This window comes from Martes martes, assembly GCF_963455335.1.
Source record: "Martes martes genome assembly, chromosome: 15".
NCBI classification, from domain to species: Eukaryota; Metazoa; Chordata; class Mammalia; order Carnivora; family Mustelidae; genus Martes; species Martes martes.
In genome coordinates this window covers 28,322,393-28,341,735 of record NC_137903.1, presented here as the reverse complement: position 1 = coordinate 28,341,735, position 19,343 = coordinate 28,322,393, and the positions used below count along the sequence as shown (strand labels likewise).

Genomic DNA, 19,343 nt, shown 5'->3' with positions numbered 1-19,343 from the left:
AGAAGCCTTCCCTGTATGTGCATGTCAGTCCTCATCGTGGAGATACCGCTGTACCCCAAGGAAGGTGTCTGTCACCCACAGATGTGGGTGCACCGTCAGACTTCTCAGGAGCCACCACCCTGAGCTGAGCCTTTGAGAAGCAGGCTGGCATCCCCAGGATGACCACCAGGGGGCAGTGCTGGGGCATGGAGGGAGTTTAGGGGGTTAATCTCTGCGGGAAGGGTCCAGGTCACCCTCCAGCAAATCAGGGTCCAACCCAAACTCCTATGTATGCCTCTAGCCTACACTGCTGGGAGGCCTGGCACCAGACATCATTCCATTAACCTCCAGCTCGTCGCCCCCTCACTGGACCTCAGCCTCCCATCTCTCCTATGACCGGGTTGGATCAGGTCACTTCCAAGGACTCTTGTGGTTCTAATTTTTGGGAAGTCTGTGAGACTTTAGGGGCATTCCCACCCCACTCTACCGACATGGAAATGAGGTAGGGGGATAGAGTGGTCTTGGAGGGAGGAGATATAGGGCACTATGATCGGTGCAGTGACAAGTAGGAAAGTATCCCTTTTTCTGTCACTGCTAGAGCACTAAGATCCAGGTTCCCACACCCACACTCCCCTGCCCCAGGGCCAGGAGCACTAGAGAATACAGAGGGACCCTCCTGGGGCTGGCTACCTTTTGGATTAAATATTTTTCCTTAAAAAAAAGGGGTGGGGCCCCTGAGTGGCTCAGTCATTAAGCATCTGCCTTCCGCTCTGGTCATGAGCCCCGCATTGGGCTCCCTGCACTTCAGGGAGTCTGCTTTTCCCTCTCCCACTCCCCCTGCTTGTGTTTCCGCTGTTGCTTTGTCTCTCTCTTTCAAATAAATAAATAAATTCTTTTTTTTTTAAAGATTTTATTTATTTATTTGATAGACAGAGATCACAAGTAGCCAGAGAGGCAGGCAGAGAGAGGGGGGGAAGCAGGCTCCCCGCCGAGCAGAGAGCCCGATGCGGGGCTCGATCCCCGGACCCTGGGACCATGACCCGAGCTGAGGGCAGAGGCTTTAAGCCATTAAGCCACCCAGGTGCCCCCAAATAAGTAAAATCTTAAAAAAGAAAGAAGATTTTTTAAAAAAGACATCTTCCTAAAGGGACATATATCTATCCATTCTTTTTTTTTTTCTTTTTAAGATTTTGTTTATTTGAGAGAGGGAGAGAGTGCACACTTGCACGTGCTCGAGTTAGGGAGGGGCAGAGGGCAAGGGAGAGAGAATCCCAAGCAGACTCCACGAATGCGGGCCTAAGACCATGACCCAAGCCGAAACCAAGAGTCGAACACTCAGCCGATGGAGCCACCATGCACACACCCCTATCCATGCCTTTATTTTATTTATTTATTTATTATTTTTTTAAAAGATTTTATTTATTTATTTGACAGAGGGAGAGAGATCACAAGTAGGCAGAGAAGCAGGCAGAGAGAGAGGAGGAAGCAGACTCCCTGCTGAGCAGAGAGCCCGATGTGGGACTCGATCCCAGGACCCTGGGATCATGACCTGAGCTGAAGGCAGAGGCTTTAACCCACTGAGCCACCCAGGTGCCCCTATCCATGCCTTTTAAAAATGTATTTCTTGACAGATTTTTTGTGGTAGCATCCATCTATTGTTGAAATGTTCATTGAGCACCTACTGTGTGCCATCACTGCTTGACTGTGATGGTGTAGACATGCCCTGTGATACATCACCAGAAACACGACTTTCCTCCCTGGCTCGACTCGGCTCTGTGCTGCGTGCCAGGTGTGTGGCCTTGGGCCGTTTATTTCATCTTTGTGAGTCTTAGTTTTCCCCATCTGTAAAATGGGGACAAGATCACAAATCTCCCATAAACGTGAGGATTCAGCGAGCTCGTACAAGCACAGGGTTGGCATGCACACAAGTCTGAGTAACTCTGGGTCACCTTCCTCTTTGGGACTGCACACCCCTTAGAGTTATGCATGCCTTTCCCTCATCGCTGCCAAACCCAATGAAAGAATTGCCTTGGCCCAGGAACCCACATCTTGGCACAATGTTCTTAGTCCCCCCACGGGCATTTGGGAACCAAGCCTTAAAAATATATGTATATACTTTCTGATCCTGTCTGTATTTCATGCCAAGCCATCAGTTAAAGCCACTGAGCGGCTCACAAGATGACATTTGCCAGGATAAATAGGGATTGGCAGCCACGGAAGTGACGACACTTCTGTGGGACAGAGCTCAGGCCCCTGGCATGGAGGCTTGCCACGAGCATGGAAGTCGGCTGCATGATGCCGACCGTGAGCGAGCCCACCAGCAGCAGCAGCCTCCCGCAGGCTCCCCCAGGGAGAAGAGAGGGGAGAAGGGGGCAGGAGAGAAGAGGTACCTGGGTCTGGGTGTGGAGCTGGTTCTCAGCAAAGGTGTGGCCTGGCTTTCGGCCCACCCTCCCCAGCACCCACCTCGGGCCGACAAGACAGAGCAGCTGCCTGCCAGCCAGCCTGAGTATATTCTTGGGGGTACAAGTGCCTCAGAAGGGATTCAGAAATGCTCCCTTTGGTAGCGAAAGGAACCTCATACTCTGCTGAGTCTATGGGTCAGGGAGGGACCAAGAGGGCACTTTGACCAGGGAAGGAACGCAGAGGGTTTTGGGATAGAGAGAAAAGGGAAGTAGCCTGAGAGTCAGGACTCCTGGGGTTTCTCCATTGCTTTGCCATCATCTCCCTGTAGGCCCCTGACTCTCCGAGCAATGCCTTTTCAGGGAGACATTGGGGGATTTGAGTCCATTCAGTGACCTTGGATCCCGAAGTCAAAAAGAAAGCAGGGGACAGGGACAGGTCCTCTTCATTTTAGTGTCCTCAGGGCCTTTTGAGACCTGGGATAAAGCACGTGTTTGATAAGGTTTACTGGATGAACTGATAGAAGGTTGGAGAAAGGTCTTAGAGTTCATGCTCGGAACCCCTTCCTCTTTTGGATGTTATTTTCACCTTGGGAAGGAGATGGGATAAATTCTGCTTTTTGCCTGTTGTAGATTCTTTTCATCTGACCATGTTAATATTCTGCCTGGAAACAAAATGACCCGTGATCATTTAGGATTCTTGAGGGTGGTGGCCCTACCCATGCATCCCCCTCAGTTGGGGTCGCATTGTTGCCCAGAGCTCAGTCCATGCTCCCAAAAATGACTGCTCATGCTCTCCACCTCCCCAGCAGCCACCTCACTTTGGGGGGCTCTACCTTCACTATCCCCCCTTAACCCCATGGGGCAGCTCCAGACACTCCCAGTCAGTGTTTGGGGCTCAGGGAGTGTGATGTGCTAGAGCTGGCTCCCACCAGCTTCCCAGAGCCACCTGCTAGTATCCCTTCCTAACCTTGCGGTCAGTGACGTCATGCTGGTAGCTTAAAAGAGCCATGGGAGGAGAATTTACACCACAGAAATCGGCAAACGCTCCAAGTCAGGGCGTCCCCACCTCTCAGGGCCAGTTGTTAAACATTTATCACCATATTCCTGGAGATGGGGTTTGGGGCAGACATTCTGGTTGACCTCAACCATGGGGCTCTTGCCGGGGACCTCCACTCTGAGAAGCAAGTCTCCCAAAAATGAAAGCCAGAAGAAGCAGTTCCTCGGGGGTCTGGGTGGCGTGCACAACACAGACCCCCTCCCAGGGTTGAGATGTCAGGCGGTTCGAGAGCGTGTGTCTAGGGTGACCAGCATGGCCTGGGGGAGCAGAGTCCTGGGGATATGGTCAGTATCCACTCCCTGCCCCCTCAGCTCTCAGCAGAAAGTTCTCCACTCACCCAGGTGCTCTTTTCTCCCTCCAGACCCAGAGTCCCAGAGAAAGAGGACAGTGCAGAATGTCCTGGATCTTCGACAGAACCTGGAAGAGACCATGTCCAGTCTGCGAGGGTCCCAGGTGACTCACAGGTAGGTCTAAGCTGCCGAGGGGGCTCTCTCTCCCGCGCTGGAGAGTAGGGCTTCAGAGACCCACGGGCCACCGCTGAAGGGACAGGAGAATTGGCCATCTCAGCAAAAGAAGCTTGGTTCTGCCTGGGATCTGCTTGCTTTGGGGCATGAGATTTCATTTTGAGCAAATGAGTTGAAAAGCACTAGAGTGGGAGATGGGAAGCCCCTCCGTAACTCAGGGTCTGACCTTCCGTGTCCACTTTCCCTCCTTCGATGCCGGTCTCCTCATGTGTTACAGTTGCTGTCCTTCCCCTGTCCTGAAGTGTCTGTTGTTAGAGGATTCTAGAACGGTGCCCATCCCAACACCCAGCTTCTTTCCCTCTTCTGTCAGCTAGGTATCCTCTGGCCTCTTCAGCCAGTGGCTGACCCAGATCCATGCCAGGGGGGTGTGCCGCCTCGCCCCACCCTGCAGAGACTTTGCTGCCTCCAGCGGTGTGGGCCATTCCATCCTCCCATGGCACCTCTCCCTGGAGCGGCACACTGGCCACGGCCTCTGCCGTGACTCAGAATTTCCCCCACTGGCTCCTCGGGCTGCCCAGATGAGCTCATGCTGTCAGCTCCAAGGGGGATAGAGGGCTGGGCAGGGGGTAGAAGGAGAGAGAGCGGAAAGCCAGGATTGGGAAATCATGGGGGGGTGTGGAGCAGGAAGGCTGAGAGCGATTAGGTGGCCTGTCCAGTTGGACTGGAGTTCGGTTCCTCCCCATCTCCTGAGGTTGGAAAATGAGAGCAAAGTTGGGACAGAAGGACAAAAGGATAGGGGCTTTGCTGAGCCCAAGTGTGTGGCTCAGAGAACTCCCTAACTGTCATTCATCTCCGGGCACCGTGACCGGATTACCATGACCAGGAAGTGGAACAGAAATCAGACTTCGTAGCTTTCACTCACTGGCTGTAGTTCTTCTACCTAAGAACACCCCTCCTCTTCCTTCCACAACTCTGCCTAGTCCTGTCCCATCCTCTGTGTTGGACACTCAGCCCTTTGCGCCCAGATAGCTGACATTTTTTCAGTGCTCGATCAAAGCCTCTATTCTGTGGGGTTAGCAGGACCAGACTACTGAAAGGGGTGTGCGTGGGGGACATCTGCTGAAAAGAGTGCATGAGGGAGGCTCCTGGTGGCCCTGGGGCTCAGGCTGTCTTACACCTGTCCCTAACCTCCCTCCCTCACAGCCCCGAGCAGGACCCGAGTGAGACGGGCCGGGCTCAGCTTGGCTCTCCAGTTCAGGGACTCAGTGGATGAAATCTTGAACATCCTCCTTCCCCCATCCAGGGAGTTTGGAACAGCTCTCTCAGCACCAAATCACATGCCAGCTCCATGCCTAAGAAGCCAGAAAGCGCTTAGTTGCTAAGGGGGTCACACCCCAAATGACTCACCCACAGAGAAAGGGTAGAAGCAGTAGCTTCCGTGTCCTGGGGCCACTGACTGAGCACAGCCCGTGAAGCAGGACAGCCTGACCCCTTTTGGCTTTCTGTCCGTGGCGGAGAAGAGGAGGCCAAAAACCTTTTGCATAAAGCCGGCTGGTGGGAGGGGAAGAGCCTCAGACCTCTGACTTCTGTCTCCCTTTATGGAAAAGGAACCAAGAGCCCTGAGCTGGTTTTGCTGTTTATTATGGACCCGGAGCTACTTCCTCTCTTGGTCTTTGGTTTATGCTCGTCCTGGTCCACACTTTGATAGCCAAAACAACAATTCCCTGAGTTTTTAGGGCTCTTTGACTTTCTAAAGTGCTTTCCATCCATCAGCCCTTCCCTCAGCCCTGGGAGGAGGCAGGATATGTTCCTATCATCTGGGTTAGAGAAGCAGCAGCCGAGGCTGGGGCGAGGGGGTCCCTTGCTGGAGTCACACAGGCTGATGGGGGGGGAGGGGTTCTGTGTCCGGCAAGCTTAGAGCCCATGCCAGGTATGGTGCTGGGCACCATACCCCAGAACAAAGACAGGCTTCATCCTGGATGAGGAGCTTCCCGTCCAGTGAGCGCTTCCGGCTGGGTTATTTTCACTCTGGAACTTAGAAGCTAGCTCTAGATTCAGTTCCTTTTTCAGAAATCTTTATTTCTGTCCTGCTTCCTCTATTTCTACTGGCTCGTTTCCCCAGCAAGGAGAGCGTCTGGGTCAGGGGGCTGGGGCTGGAGAGGAAATGAAAGCTTCCCTCTGCTCCAGGCCCAGTGCTCTCCCCACCCCAGAGCCAGCGAGCGAGCGAGAGAGAAAGAGAGAGAGAGAGAGGCAGGCAAGACTGAAGGGCCGGATGCAGGGCTGGAAGGCAAGAAGCGACGTTTGAAGCTAGAATCCTCCCCCGCTGACTTCGAGCTGTCTGGAGATGTGTTGGGGTGGGAGGGGTAAAAAAGAGCAACAGAACTGAGGAAGAGGCACTTGTAGTGCAGAGAGCTGAACAGGAGTAGGCCAAGAATAGAACTGAGGGATCTGGTTGCTCCATGCAACCCACACCGTGTACTAATTTTATTGCCGCGGTGTAGACGGACTAGCGAAACGGGCCGTTCTGGAGCTCTCCAGCGTCCTGTCACCGTGGCCATCATCATCCTTTGCTTTCCCGTCCTCATCTCATTGTCACATTCAGCTTGTTTTTATTAAACCCTTATGGCGAGCGTCCTGGGACTGAGTCTGACGACGAGAACTTTCCCGCTCTTCAACTCAGCACGTTCGTCGTGGGTCTGCTCCTCATTGACTAGTTCTTGTACCTGGACCCAAGAACATGCCAGGCCCTGCGCGAAGTGCTGACATACAGTGGTGAGCGAGGCGGCCAGAGTCACACAGTCCCACAGTCTCCTTCAGGGCACTTCCATTGGCTCTGAGGTCCACAGTAATTAGAAACAGAAATAACACAGTGTGTGACGAAGTGCAAGCCCAGTGTCAAAGGAGGGCCTGGAGGGGAGAAGCTGGATGTGCGCCAGGCCAGGAAGCCCCCCAGAGGGGCAGAGGCAGCGGTTACTGGTTGCCCTGCCCAGCCAGGGCACCCCGACTTGTGCACAGGACTTCTGTAGGGACCACCCATGGGTTCAGGTTCAAGGATCTCTGGGCTCTTCCAGTCCTGTTGATCAAAAAAAATCAAGTTTGGGGGCCCCTAGGTGTCTCAGTCCGTTAGGCTTCTGCCCTTAGCTGGGGTCATGATCTCGGGGTCCTGGGCTCCAGCCCCGCATCTGGGGGTCTGCTTCTCCCTCTTCCCTTGCCGCTCCCCCCTGTTTGTGCTCTCTCTCTCTCTCTCTCTCTATCTCTCTATCTCTATCTCAAATAAATAAATAAAATGTTTTTTTTTTTAAAATCAACCCTTGTTTTCTCAGGGTTGGTAGAGATAGTTTGGGAAGATTTTTTTTTTTTTTTCAAGGAGCATCACCAAAACAAGAATAGAAAAATCGGTGTCCCACTCCTACGTTAACCCCCAAAGTGACTACGAAATGGATGTGTTCACAGAGTGAGGGTTTCTGTGCTTGTGTGATTCCTGTGCAGCCGTAGACTGCCTAAGCTACCCAGCTTTCTAGGCCTATGGGTCCTATTTCAGTTACTCACCCCTGTGTGGCTACAGTTAGGCTGAGCCACTGAGACCCTACCCATGGGGGACTGGGGCTGGGAACGCTGCTGGGCTGAGTAGGCTGATCAGTCTCTGAACCCACATCCAGGCTACCTCTCCAAGCAGATCCCCAGGATCCTTTCTCTCTGCAGCCACCTGCAGAGGGTCCCTGAGGGAGAAAGGCAGCTCCTCCTCCAGCTCCCCGATCTCCTCTGTGTCGGGTCATCCACAAACCTGGGCCTGCTTTCCTCACCTGGCCTAGCAGGGCCTGAGTCCTGGGTCCCTGCGCATCCCATCTTTACCCTCTTGTCCATTTCCCCATGATCTCTCCTCTTTCCAGTTAAGGCTGCTTCTGTTCTCTGGTGAGGTTCTGCTTCTTTCTCCTGACAGCCTAGGCCTTTTTGCTAGTCTTACTAGGAACCAGCCACACATCTCAAGTTCCCAGAGCTTTGCCTGTACCCTCTGTAACTCATGCCAGACTTTGTCACCTCTGGTTTGAGAATCAAGTAGCTCTCAGCTGATTAGTAGAAAAAGAGGTGATAGACACACCTGAACAATGAATGATCAAGGCCTTTGAAGCTGGTCTACCCACTTCCCCAAGAGATCTTGCTGGACTCTTCCCATTTATTGAGCAGCTTGTATATACCAGGCACTGCATGAGACATTTATGTATATGATCATTACAGCTCTGTGGAGTAGCTAATATGCTGTTATTCCCATTTTACAGATGAGGAAATGGAGGCTTAGCAAGGTTGATTAATTCATCTCCAGCTCACTTACAAATAAATTGTAGAAAAGGGTTAAAACTCACCTCATATTATAAAATCTATGTCCTTAGGCAGTATATGAGATTGGTTCCCTCGCACTTCGAATCCTTTCCCTCTGACAACCTCAGGTAACATGTAACAGGGGTGCCCTACACGAAGAGGGGCCCCTGGAGGTGGTGGAGCCCACGTGGGCAGGTGCAGAGGAGGTGGGAGGGCCTGGGAAGGGGGAAGGGTCGCTGGAGTGCAGTCCGCCGGGACAGGGCCCAGAGCGGCCCTGCCAGAGTGAAAACCAGTGCCCTTCTGCCCTCTGCCCAGCTCCCTGGAGACGACGTGCTACGACAGTGATGACGCCAACCCGCGCAGCGTGTCCAGCCTCTCCAGCCGCTCATCCCCCCTCTCCTGGCGCTATGGCCAGTCCAGCCCGCGGCTGCAGGCTGGGGACGCGCCCTCGGTGGGCGGCGGATGCCGCTCGGAGGGGCCGCCGGCCTGGTACATGCACGGGGAACGGGCCCACTACTCGCACACCATGCCCATGCGCAGCCCCAGCAAGCTCAGCCACATCTCCCGCCTGGAGCTGGTCGAGTCCCTGGACTCGGACGAGGTGGACCTCAAGTCCGGCTACATGAGCGACAGCGACCTCATGGGCAAGACCATGACAGAGGACGACGACATCACTACCGGGTAAGGCCCCTTGCACCGCGGGGCAAGGGGGCTAGGGAGGGCAGGGCGAAGACCAGTGGAGTGGGATTCCTTCAGAGGGGAGTGGGACTCACGACAGAGGTTTGGGTTGCTGTCCTGTGACAAAAAATCAGCTGTGCGGGGCCTTTGGACACTGGTTGTGGCTGCCCCTGAGATTGGATGTGGCGTATTACGGGCTTTGGTGTGGTGGGTGGGGCCCCATTGGAGGAGCTGATTGGTCAGTGAAGGGCCCTCCCTCTCATTGGCCCGGATGGCTGTCGTTCTAAGGTATGCCCCGCCCTCTTCTCCGGTACTTTGCCCTCCAAAGGCTGGCGGGAAGGGTTTTGGAAACAGTTCCGCTAACTCCGTGTGGGCTTTGGACAACCTCATCTGCTATCCCATTTGTGAAAAGAGGATGGCGGTACTACATCTGTCTACTTCCGAGTCTAATTCAAAGAGAAAATGAAAGCACTACTGAAACAGAAAAGGGATACTGTGGCTCCCCTTCCCTCGCCAGGGTTCCCAGACCCTCTGTCCCGTGCCTTCCCTCCTGGCACTCAATTTCTGCTGCTCTGGTTTTTTCTTCTGAAGACTTTCTACCAGTAATGCAAATTCCTAGCCTCCATCCCTGTCTGTTAAACCCTTCCTTCCTGTGCTTTGCCTCACGGGGACCCTCAACTTCTCTTCTCTTCCCCCAGTTGGCAGGGTTGGATTTGTGGAGCAACAGGGACACAGGGGACAGTCTGGGAAGTGAAGGAAAAGATAGGAAGAAAGAAGCGTCGGGAGTGGGAGGGGTCCTGGCCCAACTGTTCCAAGCTGTGATATTGAAGATCTGTAGTGGTTCTGGAACCTTCTCCAGGGCATCTTTCAGCTCACTGCTACTTCCTGTCTTCCTTCTTGGTTTGCTGGGACTTTCCAAGGGACCACACAAGTAGTGACAACACCCCTTCCCCCTACCCCTCTCAGGGATTACCTCTTCCCAATAAAAACCCCAAGCTTCGAGAGAATGAAAAGTAGCCCCACCTAGGAAAGGGCTAAGAGCTGAGCTCCAGTCCATCCGCTGTTCCCTACCCCTGGGGACAAACTTGGAGGGACTGGGCAGGGCCTGTCCAGTTGATGAGGCTCTTCTGGAACAAAACAACTGACTCATGAGTGGGGTTGTTTACTGCCTCTTAAATCCCAGGGGCCGGCCCAACCTCACGCTCAGATCCACCAGCCTGGAGCCGGGACTCGAGAAAAGCTGTCCAGCTCCTCCTGTGCTCAGAGGGCTTTGCTGGGCAGGAAGGAGAGCTAAGGTGTGTGATGGGCTGCTCTGGACAGCCCCTGTGCTGGGAAGCTGCTTCTCTGAGGAAGCGTCCAGTCCCTGCCCTCTGAGAGCTCTCAGTTGTATAAGGCAAAGGGAGACACAATCCCTGTGAGGCAGGGAGCTCTGAAAGTTCCCCATGTGTTGGAAGAGCCGGAGCTCCAGCCCTCAGGGAGCTCCCAGACAGAGGGAGGTGAGAGCCATCCCCACAGTGCACGCAATGGCCATGGCAGAAAATTTCCCAAACATGGAAGGCACAGGACTCCTGCCTTTGGAGAGATCCCAGACTGAGGCAAGTGGCAGGACTTCTAGCTGTGTGAGCTTGGGGAAGTTAGGAAAACTCTCCAGGCTTTAGTTTGTCTGTCTGCTAAATGCAGATAATAGAACCTATCTCAGGATGATTGTAAGGATTGAATACGTAAATACATAGGAAGTGCTTGGAATAATCCTTGGCTCATTGTAAGTGCTCAGTAAATGTTAGCTTTTTTTGTTGTTGTTTTTGGTTTTTGGGTTTGTTTTGTTTTGTTTTTGCTGTTACTGGTCATTATTGTTATTGTTAAAATGTCATTCTGAAGGAGGACGAAGGACTCCTGCCCTCTGAGGGTCCCAGATTTGCCCCCAGGGACTGTGCAGTCTCACCCCAGTGCCATTCAGAATCAGCAGCTGGAACAGAGGTAGGGGCAGCTGGACAATCCTGGGAACATCGATTTTGGGGGTGCGAGGGTATGGAATGCTAGGCAGAGGGGAGCCAGGAACGATGCCCTTAACCCACCCTCTAGCACCCTTTCTTTATCCCCTTCCCTCCAGACAGGGTGTGTGCTCCTGAATCAGTAAAAAAAAAGCAGGCTTCACCGAGGATAGCATGAATGAGAACGTGCAAACCCAGGGAAGTCTGCAGTTCCTAGGGGAAAGAAAGCGTTGCCCAGCAGTGCCCATGAAGTGGACCTGACGCTGAGCTGCGTCTGATGATTTCACGTGTGGTGTTCACGGGCGGTCTGCAAATAGAAGGAACTCTTCACACTTGCTAGTTTTAAGGTTTCTCCGTTGTTGACTTCCCCGCCAGGACTGGGAAACACACCCAGCCTTCAGCGTGCTAAGGAAGGCAGAGCTGAAGGGAACCCGCTTATAACCCCAGTAATTTTAATGTAAACAGTCACTCCTCAATTATGTGCTTTCACAGTTAAGTGTTACCTTTTTCATTAGAGACCGGGTATCCTCTCGATTCCAGCAAGAGACCAAGCAGTCCTGAACGGGCCCTGCTCAGCCCCCTTCTTGGCCCTCCCAGCCTCACTGCGGTTTCCGTGCAGGTTTTATAATTTAGAAAATGTCCTGTTTCGAAGAAACTTGTTTTCCCTATTCATGAAACGGTTAGGGCTGTTCCCTGCGGGGCCTCCCTTCTGACCATCCTGTCCTGTGGGTCGCCTTTTCATTCTGTTATTAGTGTCCTCTGAGCGCAAAAGTGTTTCATTTTGACAAGCTCTAATTTATCTAATGTTTCTTTTGTTGCCTGTATGTTAGGTGTTGTATCTAAGAAGTCACTGCCAAATCCAATGTCATGAACCTTTGCCCCCGTGTTTTCTTCTAAGAGTTTTATAGCTAATGGGTCTTTTTAAAAATAGAGATTCCAAGTCTCCTTCCAGAGCTACCAAGGCAGATTCTCTGCTACTCAGGAAACCATATTTTTCTAAAGCATCTCCGTGATTTTGGATTCGTCTATCTTCCCATAAAGGACAAGAATCTTCTTTATAGCACTCCTGACAGCTGATCTTTCGGTGTTGCCTTGCAAAGACACAGTAAGCTTATTCTAGTTCAAATAGAACAAAATTATGAGAAAGCTTCTAAATATTCACCTGAAATCTGCTTCCCTTCTGCCTATTGATTCAAATGCTGCCATCCAAGAAAAATAGAATAAGCGTCAATCTTCATTCAAATATTTCAACGTGTTCTTAATGATTGCTCAGATAGTCTTTTCTCTAGACCAAAAGAAAAAAAAAAGTCCGTAGCTTATTTCATTACTTTCTTAAATGACCCAGTTTTTCAAATCTCTATTATCCTGGTCACCCTCGCCTGGAAGCTCTCAAGTTGTCAATGATCCTCTTAAAATTTGGCACCTAGACCAATCTCCGCCTGACACTCATCCTGCCAGGGTGATCTCCAAAGCATGACACTATAGACAACTTCAAGTTGGCTGCGGGCTGTCCTAGATGACAGTTTGAGAGACATTTTTACCTCTTGAAAAGAGAACAGGAATTTGTCTTTCTAAAAATAGGAAGGTCTGGAATTTAATCTAAGTAAGAAGATAAGTTCCACGGCCATCTGTCCTTCCCGTCCCTGGCACCCAGAGTTGGAACCCGAGGGGAGTCAAGGATGGGCTCCCGTGCAGAGGTAAATAGAGGCCCTGGGCATGGGGAGCAGGTATGCCGAGAGGGGAAAGGGGTCAGAAAGTCCTCCATTCCCTCCCTACTTGAACTTGGATTGCCCTCTCAATGTCTCCATTTCTGCCCACATGAATGGCAGCTTGGCTAGGCTGTGTCTGACCTGTGTGGCTTTTAAGGAGAAGGACCCCCAGGCCGAGCGGGCAGCCGTACCGCCGTGTTGCACACCTCCAGTGGACACCATTCCCATGGAATAGAGTTGTGTCATCAGCAGCCCTGGCAGACTGCTGTCCAGCGACCTGTGCCAAAGGCCGCAGAGCCAGCAGGCCCCATCTTGAAAGAGCTCTGCGGGTGTGTGTCGGAGGGACAGCGGGATTTCTTGGCGACTGTCTGCCGTGCCCTGTGTCTCTCCTCAGGTGGTTTCCTGCTCCATGTGTGTGGCTGGACGTTCCAGGCTTCTTGCTCCCTCCTCGCCTCCCCTCCCTTCCCCAGCCTGTCCTCTTGAACTGTGCTTAGGGGCTCAGGAACAGATGGGATTCGTTTCCTTCTTGGCTCTGAAGTGTCCTGACGTTGAAAAATGTCAACTAAAATAAACTGTAGGCCCCTGCCTTCTCCCAGGCTGGCTCTCTGCTCCCAGCGGCAGTGAGCCCCAGCCTTAAAGGGACACCTCCCAGCCTTGTGAAGCTGGCCTCAGCCTCGGTCTGCAGCCACCTGCCCGAGAAGGAGCCTCATTTGCTGCTCTCCAGTTCAGCTGATATCTGACTTGTAAATCCCAAATGCCCAACCCATCCACCATCAGTGACAAGAATTCTCTTGGAATGGGCACTGAGCTCGTAGGGTTTGTACAAAGAGAAGAGAACCTTTTTTAATTTGAATGGACAGTGGGGGTGGGTTTGTCTTGTCCCTTTATCTCCCCTGTTTCCTGGCAGTTCTGGAGGTATCCCACCTGGTGGGTAGCTGGCCCAGGCCTGGCTTTTGCCCGTGGAACACAAGGATTAGGGTAGAGGGCAGTAGGGGATCATTCAGGGGGAAAACCCAACATTTGAGCTCAAGAAGGAAACTCTAGTTTCTGTCCTTGAAGGGCTTCAAATCTAAAAGAGGGGTAGGATGCCTCCTGGGTCAGTGGCAAAAGAAGTGATGTGTAGTTGAAGTAGACAGTGGTTGTTGCCATTTGGAGATTAACATCTAACAGTTACAATGTTGAACCACAGATTCATACGGGCAGCCTTGCTTGATACGTCTCTGTGATGCCGGGGGAAGGAGCATCTGGAGATCGGGACTTCCATCCAAAGCTGCTCTCTAGTTTGTTGTGTGGCCCTGAGCAAGTCACCTAGCCTCTCTGACTCTTAGTTTGTTCAATTCTAAAAAGGTAACCATTTTTGCCTTGTGAGGATCAGGTGGAAAAAAAAAAACAAGTGGGAGGGCTTTGAAACATATTAAGAGCTGTTGGTTTGAAATATATTATTCTGATCTCAACTTACTGTTCTGTTCATTTGGCTGGTAGCCTCTGTCTTAATCAGGAGCTTTGAGAGTACCCAGATAAGATTTCTTCAGCTTGGCAGATGAGTTCTCTGAGTTTGGGCTTTGACTTCTTTGGCAAAGGATGATCTTGTTTTGCTTTTCAACACCATCTTGATACTCTTTTAGTCCTGTGGCATGCAGTTAAATCAACAGACCTCTGAGAACAGGCTTGTCCACCTAGGCATACCACTGTACCAGGGGCAGGGTAGTAGAGTGGCTTAGTGGGAAGGCTCCCAGCTCCCGGATCTGAGTCCTGGCTCTTCTTAGTAGCTATGTGGGGTTGGGTGAGTGCTTATTCTCCCTCAGCCTGTTTTCTTCGCTGGAAAACATGGGCAGTCTATGGGACCTACTCTGGGAGATTGATGTGAGGGTTAAATTTGTTAATATATTTATATAGAATAGGTGTTCTACACATGTTAGCTCTTGTCTATTAGCCTTTTGATGGTAGGCCCTCACAAATGGCTGGGCCTACGCCATCACGTGCACATTTGAAATGATAATACAGTATTTGGAAAAGTGTTTGTTAACCTTTATGCTTCAAAAGGATGTTTCTGAGCCTCACTTGAGGCTGACAGACTAAGTGGCTTGCCAGACACGGTGGGTATGTTCTGACCCTGTGACACCCACTCGCACAGTGTTCTCCTGTGGCAAATGGCACCTCTCCGTGAGTGGGAGATCTGGGCCACGGGTAGTTATGCAGCAAAGCTAAGCTAATTGCACGCACGCTCACACAAGTGGACATGGCCCCTTTCCCGCCATGACCTGCTAACTGTGTGTCTCCTGCACAGAAACATGTGTTTATAGTCTAGGAAGAGTGTCTTGTGCTGGGGTCCCCAGAAGGAGACCTTGAGACAAGTGGTTTTATTGAGTGCAAGTGGTTTATTTGGGAGATGATTCTAGAAAACACTGGTGGGGAGCGGGGAAGTGAGCCAGGGAAGAGAAAGAAAGCCAGTGCAGGTTACTGCAGTGGGCAACGGGCCCTTAGGGATTTCTGGGGGATTGCGTGGAACGCTGCTCAGAGCTGTCCCACATAGTGGGCACAGAAGCATGGGGATTTACCTTTCGACTGCCAGTTATGATGGGCTGTGGGCAACTCCAAGGGACATTGCATCCTGGCTTTTCTAGCGTGTTCCACACAGGCTGAGAGAAATCCCTCAGGGTGAGAGAACAGGTGCTCTGAGGCACAGGTGCAGCAATGTTTTTTTTGGTTGTTGTTGTTGTTGTTTGGTTTTTTTTTTTGAGATTTTATTTATTTATTTGACAGAGAGAGAGAGAGAGTGAGTACGTGCTGGCACACAAGCAGGGGGAGTGGCAGGCAGAGGGGGACTGAGAAGCAGGCTTTCTGCCTAGCGGGGAGCCGGATGTGGAACTCGATCCCAGGACCCCGGGATCATGACCTGAGCTGAAGGCAGAGGCTTAACCAATTGAGCCCCCCCAGGCGCCCCGGTTTTCTGTTAACATCTACGGGAATGGTGACTGCAGAGTGGGTGGGACGCAAACGGCATTGGTTATAAAGAGGGAAGCTGAGAGGAAAGGAAGGGAAGGAGGGTGTGGAGTCTGATTCCTGCCTCCAGATGGAAGAAGGGGGTGGCTTCAGAGAGCTCCTGGCTCTTGAAACACCCCTTCGTTCTTAAAACAGACCAGCATTAGCACTCTACAGGCTGTGTGGGGTTAACTTGGATCACAGCGTCTGCTCACACCCAACAGGGTTGATGGAAGATTGGAGTGAGCCAGGTATCCCAGAGGGGCAGCGGGATGTGTGCTCGTTGCCCTGGCAACTGGTGCAGCCCAAGGCGGGGCCCCTCCCCTGATGTGCCCTACTAACCTACAATTGAGCTCCTGGGCTTTTCACTGAGTTTGATGACATACAATTTGGTCGACAATCAGGATGGATAAGGGGTTGAGGAAGCTGTTGAGAGGGGTTTGGCTTTTCCCTACAGCCCTGCCCACTTGCCTGTCCACTTGCCTCTCCCTTTTAATTGTCAGCTCCATCCTCCTTTTCCCACCAACCTATATATTCTATGATAAGCCAGCTGGGCTCAAGTAATGCCTGGAAATTCCATGCAATCTGATATTACAGGAAGAGCGTAAGTCTGGAAGTATGATAGGCCTGTGTTTGGATCCCAGCTCTGAGGCTTTGGGAAAGCTGTGAATCCATTCTAGTGGGGATACTTACATGGGAATTAGATTCCTATAAGGGTGTTATGGAATACATTGCATTAATATACTAGGTCTGCAGCCAGGGGCTCAGTGAATGTTACCTCTCTCCCTTCTCTTGGCTTCTAGAAAATTAAAGCAATAAAGGTCCTAAAGACCATCTATAGAATGGAACTTTTCCCCAGGGTGGTGATCCCTAGTTGCCCACTGGTCTGCCACATCCCCTCCTTCTGATAAGCCTTCTCTAATCCATCCCATTGCACTATGATTGCTCTCTGACTCTGGATTGTCTTGGAACTTGTGCATATAACTTAAACTGTAGTCACTTGTGCTTTTTAGATTCTCTAACAATTGCATAGCATGTGTGGTTTACAAAACACTAATATCTCATTACTTTATTTAATCCTAACACTGAATTAGATGTTCTTTTGCCGAGTTTGCAAGTGAAGAAATTGGAACTTGGCTTGCCAGGATCACAGTACTTAAAAGTGGCCAAACCAAGCAAAACCCAGGCCTTCTGACTCCCATGTCTTGTGCTCTTTTTGGTATACCCATTGCCCAGCTGGGCATACCATGAAGCCTTTTCCCTTTGTGTGCAGCCCTGGTGCCCCCTAAGCCTAGGAGAATTTCTGGGGCAGGGATCACATGCCTTCCACTGGAGTAGGAGCTCCCTAAGGACAGAGACCCTATTTGCTATTTTTTCTCAGCACCCAGCAGAGTATGTTCTCAGGTCATGCTATTGACTGGCCAGTGAATCATCATTAGAGACCCCCATGTGGGATGCCCCTAAGTGACCTTGCTGTTTTCCAGGATAGGATCTTCTTTGGAGAGCCACACAGTAGCCACAGCCGGGAGCTCAGGACCACAGGCAGAAGAGGCAAAAGGAGCAGCCTCTGTGAATACAAGTCCTTGTTGACTCTGGCTCAAAGGCTGAACTGTCCCAGGATGTCCGCAAGGGGCCCACTCTGGCCTCTGGGCTATCAAATGTCTCTGGCCAGCCAGCAAAAGACCATTCACTGGAGCTAAAAAAGGCCAGCAGGCCAGGCAGTCAGACTTACCCACTGAGCTTGCATGGGGGTGCCCAAAAGAGTCTACGGGCCTGGATTGTTCTTGCCTGTATGTTAGGGCGGTGATGGGACAGGCGCAGGCAGATGTAGAAAAGTCTGGATTTTGAAAAACTGGCAGAAAGAAAGAGTCAGGCCCAGAGAGACCCAAGGCACGTAGCTCCAGAAGAGACAGCTCGACATTCACTGATTATGCAAGGCAGCATCATGGGGAGACAAGGTAGGAGAGTCTGATGCTGGGACACGTGCCATGGATCTACAGAGCCAGCGCGTCCGTGATGTGCACGCCAAGGAGGGGGATGAGAGACAGACACTGTGTGAGACCCGTCCGAACACGTGTGTGAGGCGGCTGGGTACAAAGAGGCTGTGTGTGCGCGAATGCTCATGGCAGGGGGCGGGGGACGTGAGGCTGCCGATGGGCAGGGGCATTTAGCAGTCATAGGCACAGAGGGGGTCTGGAAGGTGGAAGGACTCTTTAGAGAGGAGTGAGTGACCGTGTACTCCGCCTGGGGGCCTGACTCAAGCAGGGCGAGCCATTCTCACCAGCTTGCCCTTCTGCTCCCCTTGTCCCTTCTTTCTTGGGGAGGGGGGCATCTGCAGCCTGGAAGACAGGGACACATCTCCAACCTCGATCCTGCCTCTTTTCCTGACTGCCCACTTTCTTCCAGCTCCTTTCCTGGCCCGCTTCTCCTTGGTCACCTTTCTCAGTGTCTCAGCCATCCTTCACTTCAGTGTCTGGTTTCCATCTCGCGGCTCCTGTGGGTTTGATGACAAGGGGCCATTCAGGAGTGACACCGTCTACATGTACCCGGCCATGTGGCCAGGCTTGCGACCGGGCTCGGGTGGTAGGACTTCTAGTGGTAGGGACTTCTGGGGCTGCTGACATTCTGCCGAGTGTTAATAGAAGAGGAGGGACAGAGCTTATCACCTGCCTGTCGCCATCCCTTCCTGAGTCAGCTGCCCCATGCCCTTGCTGGAGTGAACTTTCCACAGAGGATCCCTGTTTTCTGGAGGTAGCTGGAGCAAAAAGCTCCTTGTGTGAGGCTCCAGCGAAGAGATCCTGCCCTTCCCGGCTCTGAGCAGGTGCCCCTGACGTGTGGGAGGCAGTGGCTATATGGTCTCTTATGTCTCTGCTGGTCCCTGTGATGAGTTTTCTGTTCTTTGGAGGCAGGTTGGCAACATTGATAGAAATTCTAGAGTCCAGATGACCTGGGTTTAATTCTTATGTTTGCCACTCACCACCTGCATGACCTTGAATAAGTTACTTAGCTTCTTCATGCTTCATCTCATTGTCTGAAAGGTGATAATACTCACTTGGTGATATTTATTCATACATTTAATAAATATCAGTAGAGCACCTGGTGAATAAGACATTAGGGGATACAGCAAGAGGACAAAAATAGACATTGTTCTTGAACTCATGTTCAAAAAAGAGATGACAAACAAATAAATACCTAGTAGTAGATTATGTGGCACTGTGTGCCATGAGGAAAATAAAGCAGGGTAAGGGACAGAGAGTGACAGGGAGGGGGCTGTTTGAGCTCTCCTGGTCAGGGCAGGCTTCTCTGGCACACTATGCACAGAAAAGCATGTGCAAAGGCCCTGAGGCAAGGATGGGCATGTGTTCAAGGAACTGCAAGGAGGTCAATGTGGCTGATGCACCGTAAACAAGGGGGAGAGTAATCAAAAAATGAGATCAGGAGGTAGCCAGGGGCCAGGTAATAAAGGGTCTTACACATCAGGGTGAGGACTTTAGCTTTTCTTCTAGCCAAACCAGGAAGGTTTCAGGGAGAAGAATGGTGAGGTCTGACATGTTTGGTGAAGGGTCTGCCAGGCTACTATGAGGAGCCTGGCCACAGGGAAACCAGGGAGAACCTAGAAGCCTGGAAAGGAAAGTACTATAATGATGTAGGCAAGAGAAAGTGACGGCTCGGACCAGGGTGGGAGGGGGTGGCTGGGGACATGGCGAGCAGAGCTTTGAGGATAAAAGGGATGACACATTTACAGTGTCTTCTCAAATCAGACG

At 51.7% G+C, this 19,343-nt stretch overlaps 1 protein-coding gene across 4 annotated transcripts in view; it reads left to right on the top strand.

Moving 5' to 3' along the window:
- The window catches only part of NAV1 (neuron navigator 1), a gene marked incomplete at its 5' end in the record, with an annotated part of 175,319 nt that overhangs the window by 76,036 nt on the left and 79,940 nt on the right, over positions 1–19,343 (top strand). For all 4 annotated transcript variants that reach the window (XM_080824032.1, XM_080824031.1, XM_080824026.1 and 1 more), the window contains 2 exons: positions 3,800–3,902; positions 8,535–8,900. In XM_080824032.1, the coding sequence (XP_080680158.1) occupies positions 3,800–3,902; positions 8,535–8,900 (469 nt within the window). The remainder of the gene's footprint in view (positions 1–3,799; positions 3,903–8,534; positions 8,901–19,343) is intronic.